Here is a 14,378-nt window from a genome sequence, read left to right as displayed (position 1 = left end):
CCTGTATCTATAGCAACCATAGAACAACCTGTATCTATAGCAACCATAGAACAACCTGTATCTATAGCAACCGTAGAACAACCTGTATCTATAGCAACCATAGAACAACCTGTATCTATAGCAACCATAGAACAACCTGTATCTATAGCAACCATAGAACAACCTGTATCTATAGCAACCGTAGAACAACCTGTATCTATAGCAACCATAACACAATCTGATGGTCCTTTTGTGCAATTACATACCTCATACAAGTGGTAAAGATTGCCCAAAAAGTTAAATGGGTAAAATAGATTTTGTTTTTGACCAGACACATGACACAAACTGACCTCTACCAGCAGACCTAAAAAGGCTTAAAGACAATAAAAAAACATGACAACCAGATAAAAACAAGATACACGCAACTAAAAGAGATGACATAGTAAAAAAAAGAAGATAAGATGCAGCTATAATAGCATAATGTGGGGGGTATTGCACTTACACAGTGTAGCCCAGTTAGTTGGTGGCACTGCCAACTTTTTATTTTATGCTAGGTGTTTATTCATCTCTTTGTGTAATTAGAAATAATACTTGTAGAGAAATTTGCCTGTGGAAGAATTTCTCAAACTTTCAGTTTCATTTTATGCATTTGAGGCTGCTTGACAGGAAGTCTGCCTTTCATTTCTCCACAGACATTAAAAACAGGTCAATATTCTGCTTTTATTCTATCTCTCAAATTAAACGGCCTTTTTTCTCTATTAGAGGAAAATGGAAAAAGTCAACACTACTGTAAACAAAGAAGGTTTATTTTCTTAATAGATGAATACAGAATATGACAGAAATGTGATTAACAACCATTTATATTTCTTCTATAAAGACAACCTGAATCAGAAGGTTTAGGCTCGTTATAGACAGTTTAAGCCTGATGTTTAGTGCAAAGACAACCTGATCCAGATTGTTTTTAGGGTTATACTGCGTAGAAATGAAGTAAACAAAAACATATTATACATACAGGCGCAAACCTTGTATGTCCACAACTGTTTTAAGAACATTTTAAAAATCAATGGATCCAATGGAGTTACAAGATTTAATGACAAGGTCCCACAGACGGGTATAAAAGTATATAGTATAGTATATTATAGTATCAATAGTATAAAAATGACAAAATATGGAGATACGAAGTTTCTGCCCGACAGCGACGATATCTAGCTGAGAGCTGCGATGATGTGATATTACAGATCCCTGTTGTTGCTGCTGAGCAGTTTGGGGTAGGACGTGCCGATGGATTGCCCGTGCCGATAGACGACCAGCTCCAGGACGTACTCGTCGATTTTCACCACCACAGAGGTCATCTTCTCAGTCGACATGAGGAAGATGATGGTGAAGAGAGCGACCTCGAACTCGGGACTAACTCCGATGAAGGAGCCGCCGATCGGTTTCACCAAACCCTTCCAGCTGAACTGCAGGTTCAGGACATGATCGTCTTCATCAGGCTGTAAAACAACGATGAAATTGAAATGAGATTAAGTAGAGATGGTGGTAGACATTACAGTATTATTAAATTCATACTAAAGTGACTAAATTAAGATAAATCACAGCAGACAGATCAGGCCCAGTAAGATCCTGACAGACTTTCCTCAGAGCTTTTACAGAAACACGATGCATACTGTACTGTACGTTATCTTCTTACAGAGTCTTTGTTGTCTCTGGCTTTGTAGCCTTTGTAGTCAATATGGTTGTGCTTCTCCTGCAGGTAGAACTGGATCCAGTTATGAAGACCCATCACCTCCCGGCCATATTTGGTTTCTCCGACAAACACGTGTTCAAATCCGCAGGAATCCTCACTACAGTGGAAATAAAATCATCAGTTTATTACACGTCCATGTATTTATCTCAAATAAAAGTGATTCCTGGATATGTCTCTTTTGAAATGTGTTTAATCATCTTTTTATTTTTTGTGTTTTCTGTCTGTAATAACGTGTTTTTAATTGTCTTAATCTCACCGAGACTCTCCTGGATAAATAAAGGTTAGATTTTAAATAAAAAGTCTTTGTTAGAGCTTTAGTTCCTCTTATCTGCTGTTTCCATGGCAACTTGAACAACTGATAAAAACTAAAAACATACAACTCTCCTTTAAATAAACCGTCAAATATTACAAACACTAAAAAAACTCCACCCAGTGAAGTTAAACTAATGAGATTTATTCTTTAATGTGATTGTTGAAATTGAGGTTAATTTACTGTCTTTTCTCTCAAAGCAGATGTTAAGACCAAAGCTGTCACAAACTACTATTTGACAAAAACAACAAGGGGCTTTAACAGGATTTAAATGTAGATTTGTTCAATCCCTGAATTTATCCATATGTATATATTATCAGATTCTTTAGTGATTCATCATCCGTCTCCTTGATCAATGTTTCAGCTGCAGAAAACCAGTCCTGAATGTCAGCTAACCAGTCATTCTTCTTTTTTTTTTTTTTTTCAAAACTTTATCAAAGTTTCCAATGTACAAAAAAGAAATCAGTCATTCCAGTTCACATTTTGTGCAATAGCAACAACATTGCTTACAATCATGTAAAAGCATAACAAGGGGTCATTAATAATAATAATAATAAACGAGAGACAAAGGAAAGAAAAAGAAGAAAATAAAAATAAAAATAAAAAAAACCTGGTGTGACAGACTTCATAATCTTCCGTATAAAATGAAAATGACAGCTTATTGGTTGAAAACCTCTGAATGGATATCCATCATTAATATACATTTTCTTATTTGTAATTAACTTAAGCGACTTAAAATAATAATCAACTTCAATCAAAAACAACTTAAATAATGGAGATGAATTTTGAATTTTCCTAATAAAATATAAAGATTGACAATAGTACATCATTTCTTTTCTTTGAATTCGAAATAAGTAATAATGTTCTTCCCTCCTTCAAGCTAACCGGTCACACAGAGCATCATCTCCCCGCTCTTCAGCTCCCCCTGCTGTCATCTTTAACCCTCCTGTTGTCCTCGAGTCAAGGAGAGAAGGGAGGAAGAAGGAAGGAAGGGAGGAAGGAAGGAAGGATGGAAGGGAGGAAGAAGCAAGGAAAGGAGGGAGGGAGGAAGGGAGGAAAGGAAGAAGGAAGGAAAGGAGGGAGGAAGGAAGAAGGAAGGAAAGAAGGGAAGGAAGGAAGGAAGGAAGGAAGGAAGGAAGGAAGGAAGGAAGGAAGGAAGGAAGGAAGGAAGGAAGAAGGGAGGGAGGAAAGAAGGAAGGGAGGAAGGTAGGGGGAATGAAAGAAGGAGGAAGGGAGGAAGGAAGGACAGAAGGAAGGAAGAAAGGGGGATGGAGGAAGGAAAGAAGGAAGGGAGGAAAGAGAGAAGGAGGGAAGAGAGAGGAAGGAAAGAAAGAGAGGAGGACGGAGGGAGGAAGGACAGATGGAAGGAAGGAAGGGAGGAAAGAAGGAAGGAAAGGAGGGAAGGAGGAAGGAGGGAGGAAGGAAGGAAGGAAGGAAGGAAGGAAGGAAGGAAGGAAGGAAGGAAGGAAGGAAGGAAGGAAGGAAGGAAGAAGGGAGGGAGGAAAGAAGGAAGGGAGGAAGGTAGGGGGAATGAAAGAAGGAGGAAGAGAGGAAGAAAGAAAAAAGGAAGGAAGAAAGGGGGATGGAGGAAGGAAAGAAGGAGGGAAGAGAGAGGAAGGAAAGAAAGAGAGGAGGACGGAGGGAGGAAGGACAGATGGAAGGAAGGAAGGGAGGAAAGAAGGAACAGTCAAAACAGACGGGGTCAATTTGACCCAGGAGGACGACACAAAGGTTAAACTCACCCTCCGCTCCTGTCTCTGTGGTAAAGGCGAAACCAGATGTCATACAGCTGCCTCTTGAACTGCGTTGTGTCTGATGGCGACTGCCCCTTCTTGACCAGATACTTGTGAGCAGACTATGAGTCAAATAAAAAACAAAACAAAAAACAACATATGGTGATATTTCAGGCTTTAAAGAGAAAGAAAAAGTGGGATAAGAAACAACAGCGAAACTATATACAGTAGTGCCTTTATGGAAATATAATAAAAAAGAACATACTGAAGACAGAAATGGTGTGAATTTGAGTACCACATAAAGTGATACTATATACTATATCATATAAAGTGATATAAATGTGATTTTTTATTATTATTATTATATAACCTAAATAATGAATAAGGAAGATGCTACAGGAAATAATGGCCGATCCCACTTATTTCAAATCCTCCTTGAACTTGTCAGTAAACAACAGCTTGAAGGTGAGTCGTCGCTGTGGGAGGCGTCCAGGAGTGTAAACAGCAGCTGTGTTGGATCAGCGGATTGTAACTCTGTTTGAGCAGCAACGACAGACGTGCTTCAAGAAGTCTTTTTTTCTTACCTTCATGAGATCCGTCTCTACCATGGCGTCGATGAAGACCCTGTTCTCTTGGAGCTCCTCTGATGTAACCGTCTCCGATACGCCGGTGGACGTCTCGTAGTTGTCCAGCAAGTTGATGAAATCTGCGTGAAAAGGAAGTTTACAAATCCTTAAAGTTAGAGCAAAAGAGAAATGTAATGAGACCTGCTACCTACGGGCAAACGTCTTGACAGTCTTCAGTTTGTCCTCGTTGACGTATGTGAAGAGTGGAGCGCGGGCCTTGTCTCTGGCGTAGTTACTGCCCTGAGCCACATAACCTGCCCGACCCTGAACGCAACACAGAAAACACAAACATCAACATTACTGTAAAAAACTGCAGGAGGACACAAAGGTATTGAGATGTCTTATGAATATATGTACACTTCTCTTTATGTGGACAATAACATGCAAATATCAGCAGTCCAGCACAGGTAGAAGCAGCTTATAAATATATTTAAATATATATATTTCTAGGCAAGGCAGTTTTATTTATATAGTGCATTTCATACACAGTGGCAACTCAATGTGCTTTAACCGAAAAAATTGGAAAAAAAAACAAAAAACATAAAAACATGGAATTTGAGAAATAAAAATAAAACCCAATTATAGTAAACACATACACCCCCCCCCCCCCCCCCACACACACACACACACACACACATATACACACATATAATAAAAACAAAGTACTAGAATAGAGCATTAAATATAAGGAAATCTAAATGTTAAAAAACAAAAAGTAAATAAATAAAAATAAATAAATCATAAGATTATAAAGATCCTTCCAGACATGTTTTAACATTTACATAAAGCACTCTACTTTAAATTTTCATTTTATGAAATTTTAAAATTTTATTTAACTCCCCTCAACTGGTTAAATGTGTGTCAATATGTTAACTGCTGTTGAAATTGTCTTTTCTTTTGCTTTTTTGTTTCATATAACACTTTAAGCTTCATTTCCTGTATAAAAAAAGCTATATAAATCAAGTTAATTATTATTATAATGTAAATACTATATTATTATTGTGATGCCATGATGCACTATATGATGCTCTGTATTATCTGCACTAAGTGTTTCATGGTGGAGATGCAGACTTGTGTTGACATCGTGGTTTTACAGGATTTGACAGCTCTGGTGTAAACTCAATGTCTTGTCATTTTTTTTTTAACTCCAGTGTGGTTTTCTCCTAATTTAACGGCTGACACCACAGAGCGACTCTTCTGGTAAAACTGGCGTGCGGCCCAGATGAGGTTTTGCATTTATTTCCTGTATCTCTGAAAACGTTTTGCATTGCAGAGAAGCGATAATGTTTGTCTTCTATTACAGACCTGGAGGGAAATGATGTAATCCGTCCCCGGCTTCAGACGGTTGGTATCTAAGTGCCAGAGTTGGTTTAGCACCTCGGTGAGCTCCTGGTTAGCGCTTTGACTGCAAAGAGACAACAAAACAAAAAAACAACTGTGAATTTAGTGGTAGCACGAGGAGATGAAAGAGAAATAGTACAATGGGGCTTTTTCTGTTTCTTATACATTTAATCACAAGGTGGCGCCATCATCTGTAAAGCTGGTGACACAAATGATCCTACAGGATAATTACAGGATGTTTGGGAATATATGAAAGGTGGTTTTTATCCCAATATTCCTGTTTGGGCCCCTGATGAAGGTGTAAGATGAAACATAGGACTTGAATAGAAAGACAATACACCAACTTCACAGCTGATATTTTAACCTGTCATGCCAGGAAAAGCACAGCTAATAACATTAACAACAAGTCAGTTTTATTCATGTTGTGCTTCAGTATTATTGGAGTTATAAAGTTCAAAGATCAACACGTAGTTAATCATTCACAGAAACGATTAACTGAGGTGTTATAACTTTCAACCGACTCTGTGATATTTCTTTCATATGACCGACTTCCTTGCTCTTTTCCCTCAGCGGCCTTTTACAAACGCTTACATCTAAACATTCACACCTACAGTAAATTCTGCTCCTGCACAGTCGAGCTGCAACGATTGACAGCAAATGTTGATAGTTAATTTATCATTTTAGCCATGTTTCTACCATCTCAAGCTTCTCAAATGTGAAGATTTGCTTCTTTTCTTTTTCATATGTAGTGGTAAATTGAATATATTTGGATTTTTGGACTGATCCAAGTACCCTTTAAGTGTTTCCAATACAAACTGAGCACTTCATTTGATACCCATCACGTGAATAGAAGCATTAAATTGCATAAAACGCCTCCACTCCTCCACATCTAAATGATTTGTTGCATTAAATCATAGGAATGCTTGCGTTGACTGGCTGTGAGCAAGTCCATACACATAGTCATATATTCTAAGCTCTGGAGCAATTGCAGGTATTGTTTGGCAAGAGACGTTTCAATACTACTTGGTGTCGATTTATCTTGGTTGATACCTTAAAGACATTTAATTACATCTCCTTGAGCTATGGGAGATAATAACAGGCGTGTTTCAGTTCATAGACTAAACCAGTAATTGAGATAATAACTGGTAGTTTAATGATGATGAAATTCCACAGCATCATCTAGTCTGCTGTGCTCCACTAGTAAGGATAGACATGAGGTGTTTTACTTTGGCAGGAATAAATGATAAAAGAGAAGTGTGATTTTTGTTCTTTTGGAGGAGTTCCCTTTTTTTTTTTTTTTTAAACCAACAGTGATTAATTCAGCCGTTAAACCAATCAAATGTGTGATTGAGTCATTTAGGAAAAACCTCCTGCTCATCATCACGGGACCCTTTCATAAGAATGTGTCGCTTGATTAACCCTCCTGTTGTCCTCGAGTCAAGGAAGGAAGGGAGGAAGAAGGAAGGAAAGTAGGGAGGAAGGAAGGAAGGGAAGAAGGAAGAAGGAAGGAAAGTAGGGAAGAAGGAAGGAAGGAAGGAAGGAAGGAAGGGAGGGAGGAAGAAGGAAGGAAAGTAGGGAGGTAGCAAGGAAGGAAGGAAGGAAGGGAAGAAGGAAGGAAAGTAGGGAAGAAGGAAGGAGGGAAGGAAGAAAGGAAGGAAAGAGGGAGGAAGGAAGGAAGGAAGGGAAGAAGGAAGGAAAGTAGGGAGGTAGGAAGGAAGGAAGGGAAGAAGGAAGGAAAGTAGGGAGGGAGGAAGGAAGGAAAGAAGGAAGGGAGGAAGGAAGGACGGAGGAAAGAAGGAAGGGAGGAAGGAAGGAGGGAAGGAAAGGAAGGACGGAGGAAGGAAAGGAAGGACAGAAGGAAGGAAGGGAGGAAGAAGGAAGTAAAGGAGGGAGGAAGGAAGGAAGGAAGGAGGGAAGGATGGAGGGAAGGAAGGAAGGAATGAAGGAAGGGAGGAAAGAAGGAACAGTCAAAACAGACAGGGTCAATTTGACCCGGGAGGACGACACGAAGGTTAATTCATTCAGATAACTAACAGGAAGTCGCTGAAGTATAACAACATGTTTCTTATCTGTTGCTTTGGGCTGTTTATGTGTGACATGTTCGGGGTCTGTTAAGGGTTGTTTCACCCAAATCACAAAACAAATATGTTGTGTCACTGCAGTTAGATTTGGTGTTATTTGATTTTAAGGTAGCTGAAACCTCAAAACCACATGCAGAAAATCCCAAAGCATAAATATGTGTAATCGTGCTGCTGACTATACTGCATGTTTTAAGTGTCAACATGCACTATTTTGTTGATATATAAACAAAAGGGTCTATCAGAAAAAGGATGCACACTCTCACTCATTAAAACCTGCAACATTGGTCTCGGGTTCTCCTAAAGTAAAATCACCTACAAGGTTTAATTTGCATTTTTTAACAATACAGTCTTGCCTGAAGCTCAAACAGCAGCTAGATGCCTTCTATGATATCCTTTCATTGTGCTGCTGGTGTTGCTTTTGTTACACAGACACAATACCAGCAGAAAAAAAGTAGCAGACCAGCATTGAAACACCACACCTCCATCATTAAGGTACCACTGTGCAGCTCAATGCGACAGGTTGAAAAATGCAGCTTTTTGCAGAAAATGAAACTATGATCAGTTGCGTTTCCTCCTAAATCTCATCATCACTGTGCATCATCTTTAACGAAAGGTATCTGAAAAATGACAATAAAAGGCGCCACTGCCATGCCATGAGAACAGAGCAGAAGTTGTAAGAAGATATGACTAAGAAGCAAATGACAGGAAGGAGCGACTTCTGAGACAGAAACTCCCCTGTTCTTAATTTAGCGTGGACTCAATGATGAATATCACAAGGAGGAACAGCTACAGTTTTACTGCTGCAGAGTCTGTTTCTAGACAACTATGTCCTGTTTGTTCTGTTGTATAACTCAGCCCACTAATCACAAACAGAGCCTATTGCACCCCCCCCCCCCTCTCTCTCTCTTTCTTTCTCACACACACACACACACACACACACACACACACAAACAACACATTGCATACAGATTGTCACTGCACAAACCTACAATCTGCACTGAGAGCAGCTGTTTCTCTCAACCATGAAAAACAAAACTAAATCTTTTCTCGACATAAGCAGCAAGACAAACTCCTTAAAAAGTGTCCTGTTACAATGTGGCAACGAGTTCATATCAAATATTTCTGCAGTGAATTGAAATAAAGTGTTAAAATTGTTGCAAAGAATAAAGAGTAAAATAGCTGATAAGAAACACGCACTGAACAGGAAGCAAAGAAAAAACCCGTGTAAATAAATTCAATTGGTGTTTTTCTCTCTTTTTATGTTGATATAAAACTCTTACCTTCTTGCCATGTCTTCGTTGAGTGGATAAAGTTACTCTAACTTGTCACATCCTCTCAGAAAACTACCGTTTTATGCAGACAGTTATCTGAGGCGTCAATAATGACGTTGACAAGGGAAACAGCCAATCACAGGACAGAATAGCACCTGCGTCCCTCCCACCTGGCCTTATAAGGGCGGGTCCCTGCTGTGGCATCCTAATAATGTAAACCCTGCAGGGCTTTTACAGTATAGGTCATGTGTGCTTTATATAGAGGTAAACTTATTGTATATACAGGGGAGAAAAGCTTCAAAGTCACTTTCAGTAGATCTTTCTGAGGTTTATTGTAAAAAATAAGGTACTAAATTGCAATTTTTGCATCCTGAATTCAAGCAAATTAAACAATAATGTGGATATTTTACTATGAATAGCCTCAAACATGAAGCTCAGTTGTTTCTCTGGACTCAAATATCCTGTAAAATTCACAAATATGTGTGAAAAAGTTGTAATTACAGTGTTTATGGTTATTACTTACTATATTATTGAAGCTTATAGCTCTAAACACTTCCTAATTAACCCTAACCCCATCGATATTTAATGATTTAAGCATGATTAGGAATATTATTAATATATGGAAAATGTAATAGTATGTGACTAAATGTTTTGTCATTTAAATGCAGGTTTTTGGTCAAAGTCAAACAATTTCATCATCTGTCTATAACATTGCTCTAAATTGGGTTATAAATGGTTCAAACTAAGAGTGTTGCTGGGTTGTTGGGCTTTGCAAATTAAGGAAATAAATGCAAATCACATATTTGAAGTCTTCCTCCACTCAAAAATTACTTTTGCTTCTTGTTCTTTGGATGTTTGAGCTTCACTGTGCAGAATGATGCATGTGCAGAGTTTGACACTCTGTCCGTACTTATTGAAGATCAGATTTTAAGAGGCGGGCCTACTAGCATGATTTGGGAAAACACATCTATTTTAGAAGCCAATTGTGGTCCAATATGCAACTTACACAAGTGTTATGTGGAAACTCGAAGCCTCCACACTGGGGAACACTGAGAATTGACTTTACAATGAGGTAGAAGACATCTTATGTCCAGCAGGTAAACTTCTCAAATGAAACATATTTAGGCTATATATTCATATATTCTGGATTTTTAATGATGGAAAAAGAGTAAATGGAAATGTAAGGGTTTTAGTGAGATTACAAACTTTTTTGTGGAAACACTATATCGGACATAAAACTAAAATTCAAAGTAGAGTAGTTTGTGTAGATGTTAAAACATGTCTGGAAGGATCTTTATAATCTTGTGATTTATTTATTTATTTATTTTTATCTATTTACTTTTTGTTTTTTAACATTTAGATTTGACAGGAAAACTGAGTCACGTGTTCAATCCAGCAGGAGGCGGTAATGAGACATTTGAATTTCCTCCAAAAACAAACGAAGAAGAAAAATAAAGGCGTGGAAACTCGCGCAGGCGCAGTAGCTTCACACGTTGTTTTGGTTTTTTTTAAATGTGAGCAGCTAAACTAGCAGTCAATAATCTGGTGTAAGCAGTTTAACTGAGCAGTCTACGTTGTTTATTGTGTCATTGTTACTTATGTAGGTATCTGGTGGGACTGTTATTAGCTTTTAGTTGGGACCAAGTGGCAACATTTAGAGAGAAAGAGGCTGAAGTTAGAGGAAAGCTAACCGGCTAACGTAGCTACAAGTGGCAGCATGGCAGCTGTACTGGAGCTGGTCGCTGGGAGCTACGAGCAGGTCACTTTTGGATATAGAGTGAATACTGATGAGAAAGTAAGTGTCACTGAGTTAGATTGGTGTCTTTGCGAGGCTGCAACCTAATCAAAGTTTTAATAATATTATGTTTAAGCTATGTTACATATATACTCTGTGTAGTAAACAATAATAAACAATGTGAAATAATTCATGTTTCAACTTCAAACATTTAAGGTGGACTGTGCTGTAGCATATAAACATAATTGAAGAGTGTATATTAAGCAAATAATAAATTTTAGTTATGGTTATGTGTAGTCTCTATTCTGTTTTATTGTATTATTCTATATATTATCTCTTTTACATTCTACATCTAATGGTTTCATAGACAATGTAACTGAATCACTAGTTGTTTATTGGCTCAACTCAATTATCCTGCTTGTTTTAACATGTCAGTTCATGCAGAGCCTCGTTAGTTCCCAGTCCCTTCATGTTTTTATGTTTGTTTCTTTTTTGCAGGAGTGGACGTCCAAGGCAGACTTCACACATCATGCCCACACTGCTTCAATATCAGCTGTGGCAGCCAGTGAGAAGTTTGTTGTCACGGGAAGCAAAGATGAGACCATACAGCTGTATGACATGAAGAAGAAAATCGAACACGGGGTTCTGCTGCAACACGATGGTGAGTATCTTCTTCTTCTTCAAGAGGTCTGTGTTTTAACGTTAAGTCACATGTAATAAATGAATGTACACTGGAGGACACGTAATTTAACAAGTATAACTTTCCATATGCAAATGAGCTGCAACTGTCTTGTTTTATTAACCAAAAGTTCAAAACTCTTACTGTCATGTTTGACAAAGAAAAACATTAAACAACCTCAAAGGTCTTTACACCTGACAGTGACATGTTTGTATTGCACAGGCACCATCACCTGCCTCGAGTTTCACGGAGCTCATTTACTGAGCGGAGGAGAGGATGGACTGATATGTGTGTGGAGCACGAAGAAGTGGGATTGTCTGAAGACCATCAAAGCTCACAAGTGAGTACGCAGAGAGGTCCTGCAGGAGCACTGAGAGGATTGCGTGTGTAATTATTGTGATGAACGTGGTGTAGACGAGTCATGGTGTCTTATTTTTCTTTTCCTCAGAGGTCACGTCACATCGCTGTCCGTCCATCCTTCTGGGAAACTTGCTCTCTCGGTTGGGACTGATAAAACTCTCAGGTAAAACTCGCACATCTCTTGGAAAGTCAGTAAGGCAGGGGATTTATTTAAGGTGGTATTAATTGATTTAACATCTTTGTTTATCTTTTTAGGACGTGGAATCTAACCAACGGAAGATCAGCCTTCATCAAAAACATCAAACAGAGTAAGTTTTCTCTTGACTTTCGATGTTAATAAATCGACTGTTTGAGATTTATTCAAAGATCATTTTATGTTTGAGATGACGTTCACCTTTTCTCTACTCTTTAAACAGATGCACACATTGTCAGATGGTCTCTAAATGGGGATAAATATGTGGTCGTTGTAAATGATGTGGTGACTGTCTACAACACGGAGACTGCCTCTGTGACGGGGACGATCCAAAACCCAAAGAGAATCTCGTCTGTTAAGTTCCTAACTGTGAGTTTTCTTATCCACAGGACCAAGAAATGCAAGTGTAGAAAAGATGATTGGCATAATAAAATAATATATATGAGTATATAGCTCTTGTAAGTTTATAAAGATGTTGTAATCCTGCTTGTTCTTCAGAACTCCATCCTGGCTGTTGCAGGCGATGATGAAACAGTGAGGCTATGTGATGTAGAAAAGGAGAAATTTGTGTGTGAATTCAAGGCTCATGAAACCAGGTAAATGTCTATGTCACACACTCACCACCAACAGTTTTTACTATTATGTGCTGCAGAATGAAATGTAGCACAACCTATTGATGTTTTATTGATTAGAAATGAACGGTTATACCAAAATGTGTCTCTTAAATAAGTCAAAATAAAGTGAAACCTGCATTCTTTGATGATTTCAGGGTGAAAGCTGTTGACTGTTTCAACATGGAGGATTACTGCGTGTTGGTGACGGCTTCAAACGACGGATTCATCAAAATGTGGAAACTCCATCTGAAAGAGGCATGTCACTTATGATGTTTATGAGTATTTGAGTGAAAGGCATTTACCAGTAACTTTAACCAAATGCCTCACACATTGACCTTTTGTTATAATAAATAAAATCAGATGTGGATACTCAGTTAAGTAGTAAAGATGTCAGACATAATCAAAACCTAAAAATAGGGGTTGATGATACCTTAATTACTTGCCGAGCTGTCAATGATCTAGCGATGTACCTTTGCTGTCCATCAGGAGCTGGAGTCTCCCACTCTCCTGGGGGAAGTGAGCACAACAGCCAGACTGACGTGCCTTGCCGTGTGGAAACCTTCATCAGTTAAGCAGATCACTGAAGAAGCAGCAACTAAGGCAGCGACATCTGAAGGTGACGTCTTGCAAATACAGACTTTTATTTCACTTCATCTTCATGTTAAAAAATGAGAAATATAAATGAGCTGATATAGTGATGCCCATTGTGGCAATAAATCCAAGCCTCAGTGCAGAAATGGAAAAGAGTTTACATATTTATATTTTACCAGAATCTATATCTAAAGAACTTGATGGTTTCATGTACTGTTTCTGTGTTTGTGTTAACGCTTTATTTGGTTCTCTCTGTTCATAGAAGTCGCTCAGGAGCTTTTAAAGACGAAGAGAGTGCGGATTGCCACAGAACAAGTCATCCTAGAAGATGAGAGCAAACCCAAAAAGAAGAAAAAGAATAACGGAAAATAAAAACAGGCAAAAATAAAAAAAAATGTATAATCCATGGACTGTTTTCATCTGGACTTATTTGGTGTATCGTGCTTTTGCTTTTGGTTACTACAAAGAGGCAATGAAGCCTAGTTCTACAGTTTTTAAGTATTAGTTGTATTTTTGTCATAAAATATGTGTGCTGCCAAAAACTGAAGAGTAATGAGAAAGAATAAAAGTGTTTTGTGATATATGGACTGTTATATCTGGACTTGACTTGCATTTTCTCATGCCTGCCACAGGGAGGCGATAAAGTAAAGTTGATTGTATTTTTTTTAAAGGTTTTTGTGATAAGAGAGTAATACTTCAGTTATTAGATATTCTCTTCATTTGGCACAGACAAGGTGGTATGAATAAAAAGCATTTAGCATTTAAAGGATGGATTAACATTTTTCAAGTGTGTCCTAGAAGAGGTTTTCCTCACTGTAACTGCATGTTAAAAGATCTTTAAATGTAAGTGATAGGGGACGAATCCACAGTTTCTGCCACATCTACAGTCTTAAGCATCAAATTCTTTCTTCGTATTTCCCTGTAGAGCTGCAGTGGAAGCGTAGTGAAAAAAGGGGACTTTGACACTAAACAGATGTCCATATTTAAAGATATCTACTTGATTTGACTCATTTGGACAGCTGAAGCTTCATATTAGCTTCATATAAACTTTAAATACATGTTTACATAGAAGGAGGACTGTGGACTTTGTCCTCCATCACTTACATTATAAGTATAAG

General features: G+C 38.1%; 2 protein-coding genes across 2 annotated transcripts; one reads left to right on the top strand and one right to left on the bottom strand.

Annotated features, from left to right (window-relative positions):
* Positions 1 to 810: 810 nt before the first annotated feature.
* LOC133990696 (uridylate-specific endoribonuclease C-like) lies at positions 811 to 9,171 on the bottom strand. Its single transcript, XM_062429096.1, has 7 exons — positions 9,098 to 9,171; positions 5,701 to 5,800; positions 4,548 to 4,659; positions 4,354 to 4,475; positions 3,779 to 3,891; positions 1,670 to 1,823; positions 811 to 1,472 (listed from the first exon to the last, which is right to left on the bottom strand). Exons 1-7 carry the CDS (start codon positions 9,106 to 9,108, stop codon positions 1,212 to 1,214), a joined length of 873 nt encoding a protein of 290 aa, XP_062285080.1. The 5' UTR covers positions 9,109 to 9,171; the 3' UTR covers positions 811 to 1,211.
* Positions 9,172 to 10,596: 1,425 nt separating this feature from the next.
* pak1ip1 (PAK1 interacting protein 1) lies at positions 10,597 to 14,017 on the top strand. The gene is made up of 10 exons (XM_062429056.1): positions 10,597 to 10,883; positions 11,322 to 11,484; positions 11,725 to 11,842; positions 11,951 to 12,025; positions 12,118 to 12,170; positions 12,279 to 12,424; positions 12,554 to 12,651; positions 12,825 to 12,924; positions 13,156 to 13,285; positions 13,523 to 14,017. The coding sequence occupies exons 1-10, from the start codon at positions 10,806 to 10,808 to the stop codon at positions 13,630 to 13,632; spliced, it is 1,071 nt and encodes a 356-aa protein (XP_062285040.1). The 5' UTR covers positions 10,597 to 10,805; the 3' UTR covers positions 13,633 to 14,017.
* The last annotated feature ends 361 nt before the right edge of the window (positions 14,018 to 14,378 follow it).

Source organism: Scomber scombrus, chromosome 11 (genome assembly GCF_963691925.1).
Source record: "Scomber scombrus chromosome 11, fScoSco1.1, whole genome shotgun sequence".
Classification (NCBI taxonomy): Eukaryota; Metazoa; Chordata; class Actinopteri; order Scombriformes; family Scombridae; genus Scomber; species Scomber scombrus.
Note: the sequence above shows the minus strand (reverse complement) of the source record. Positions and strands in the feature narration are given on the sequence as shown.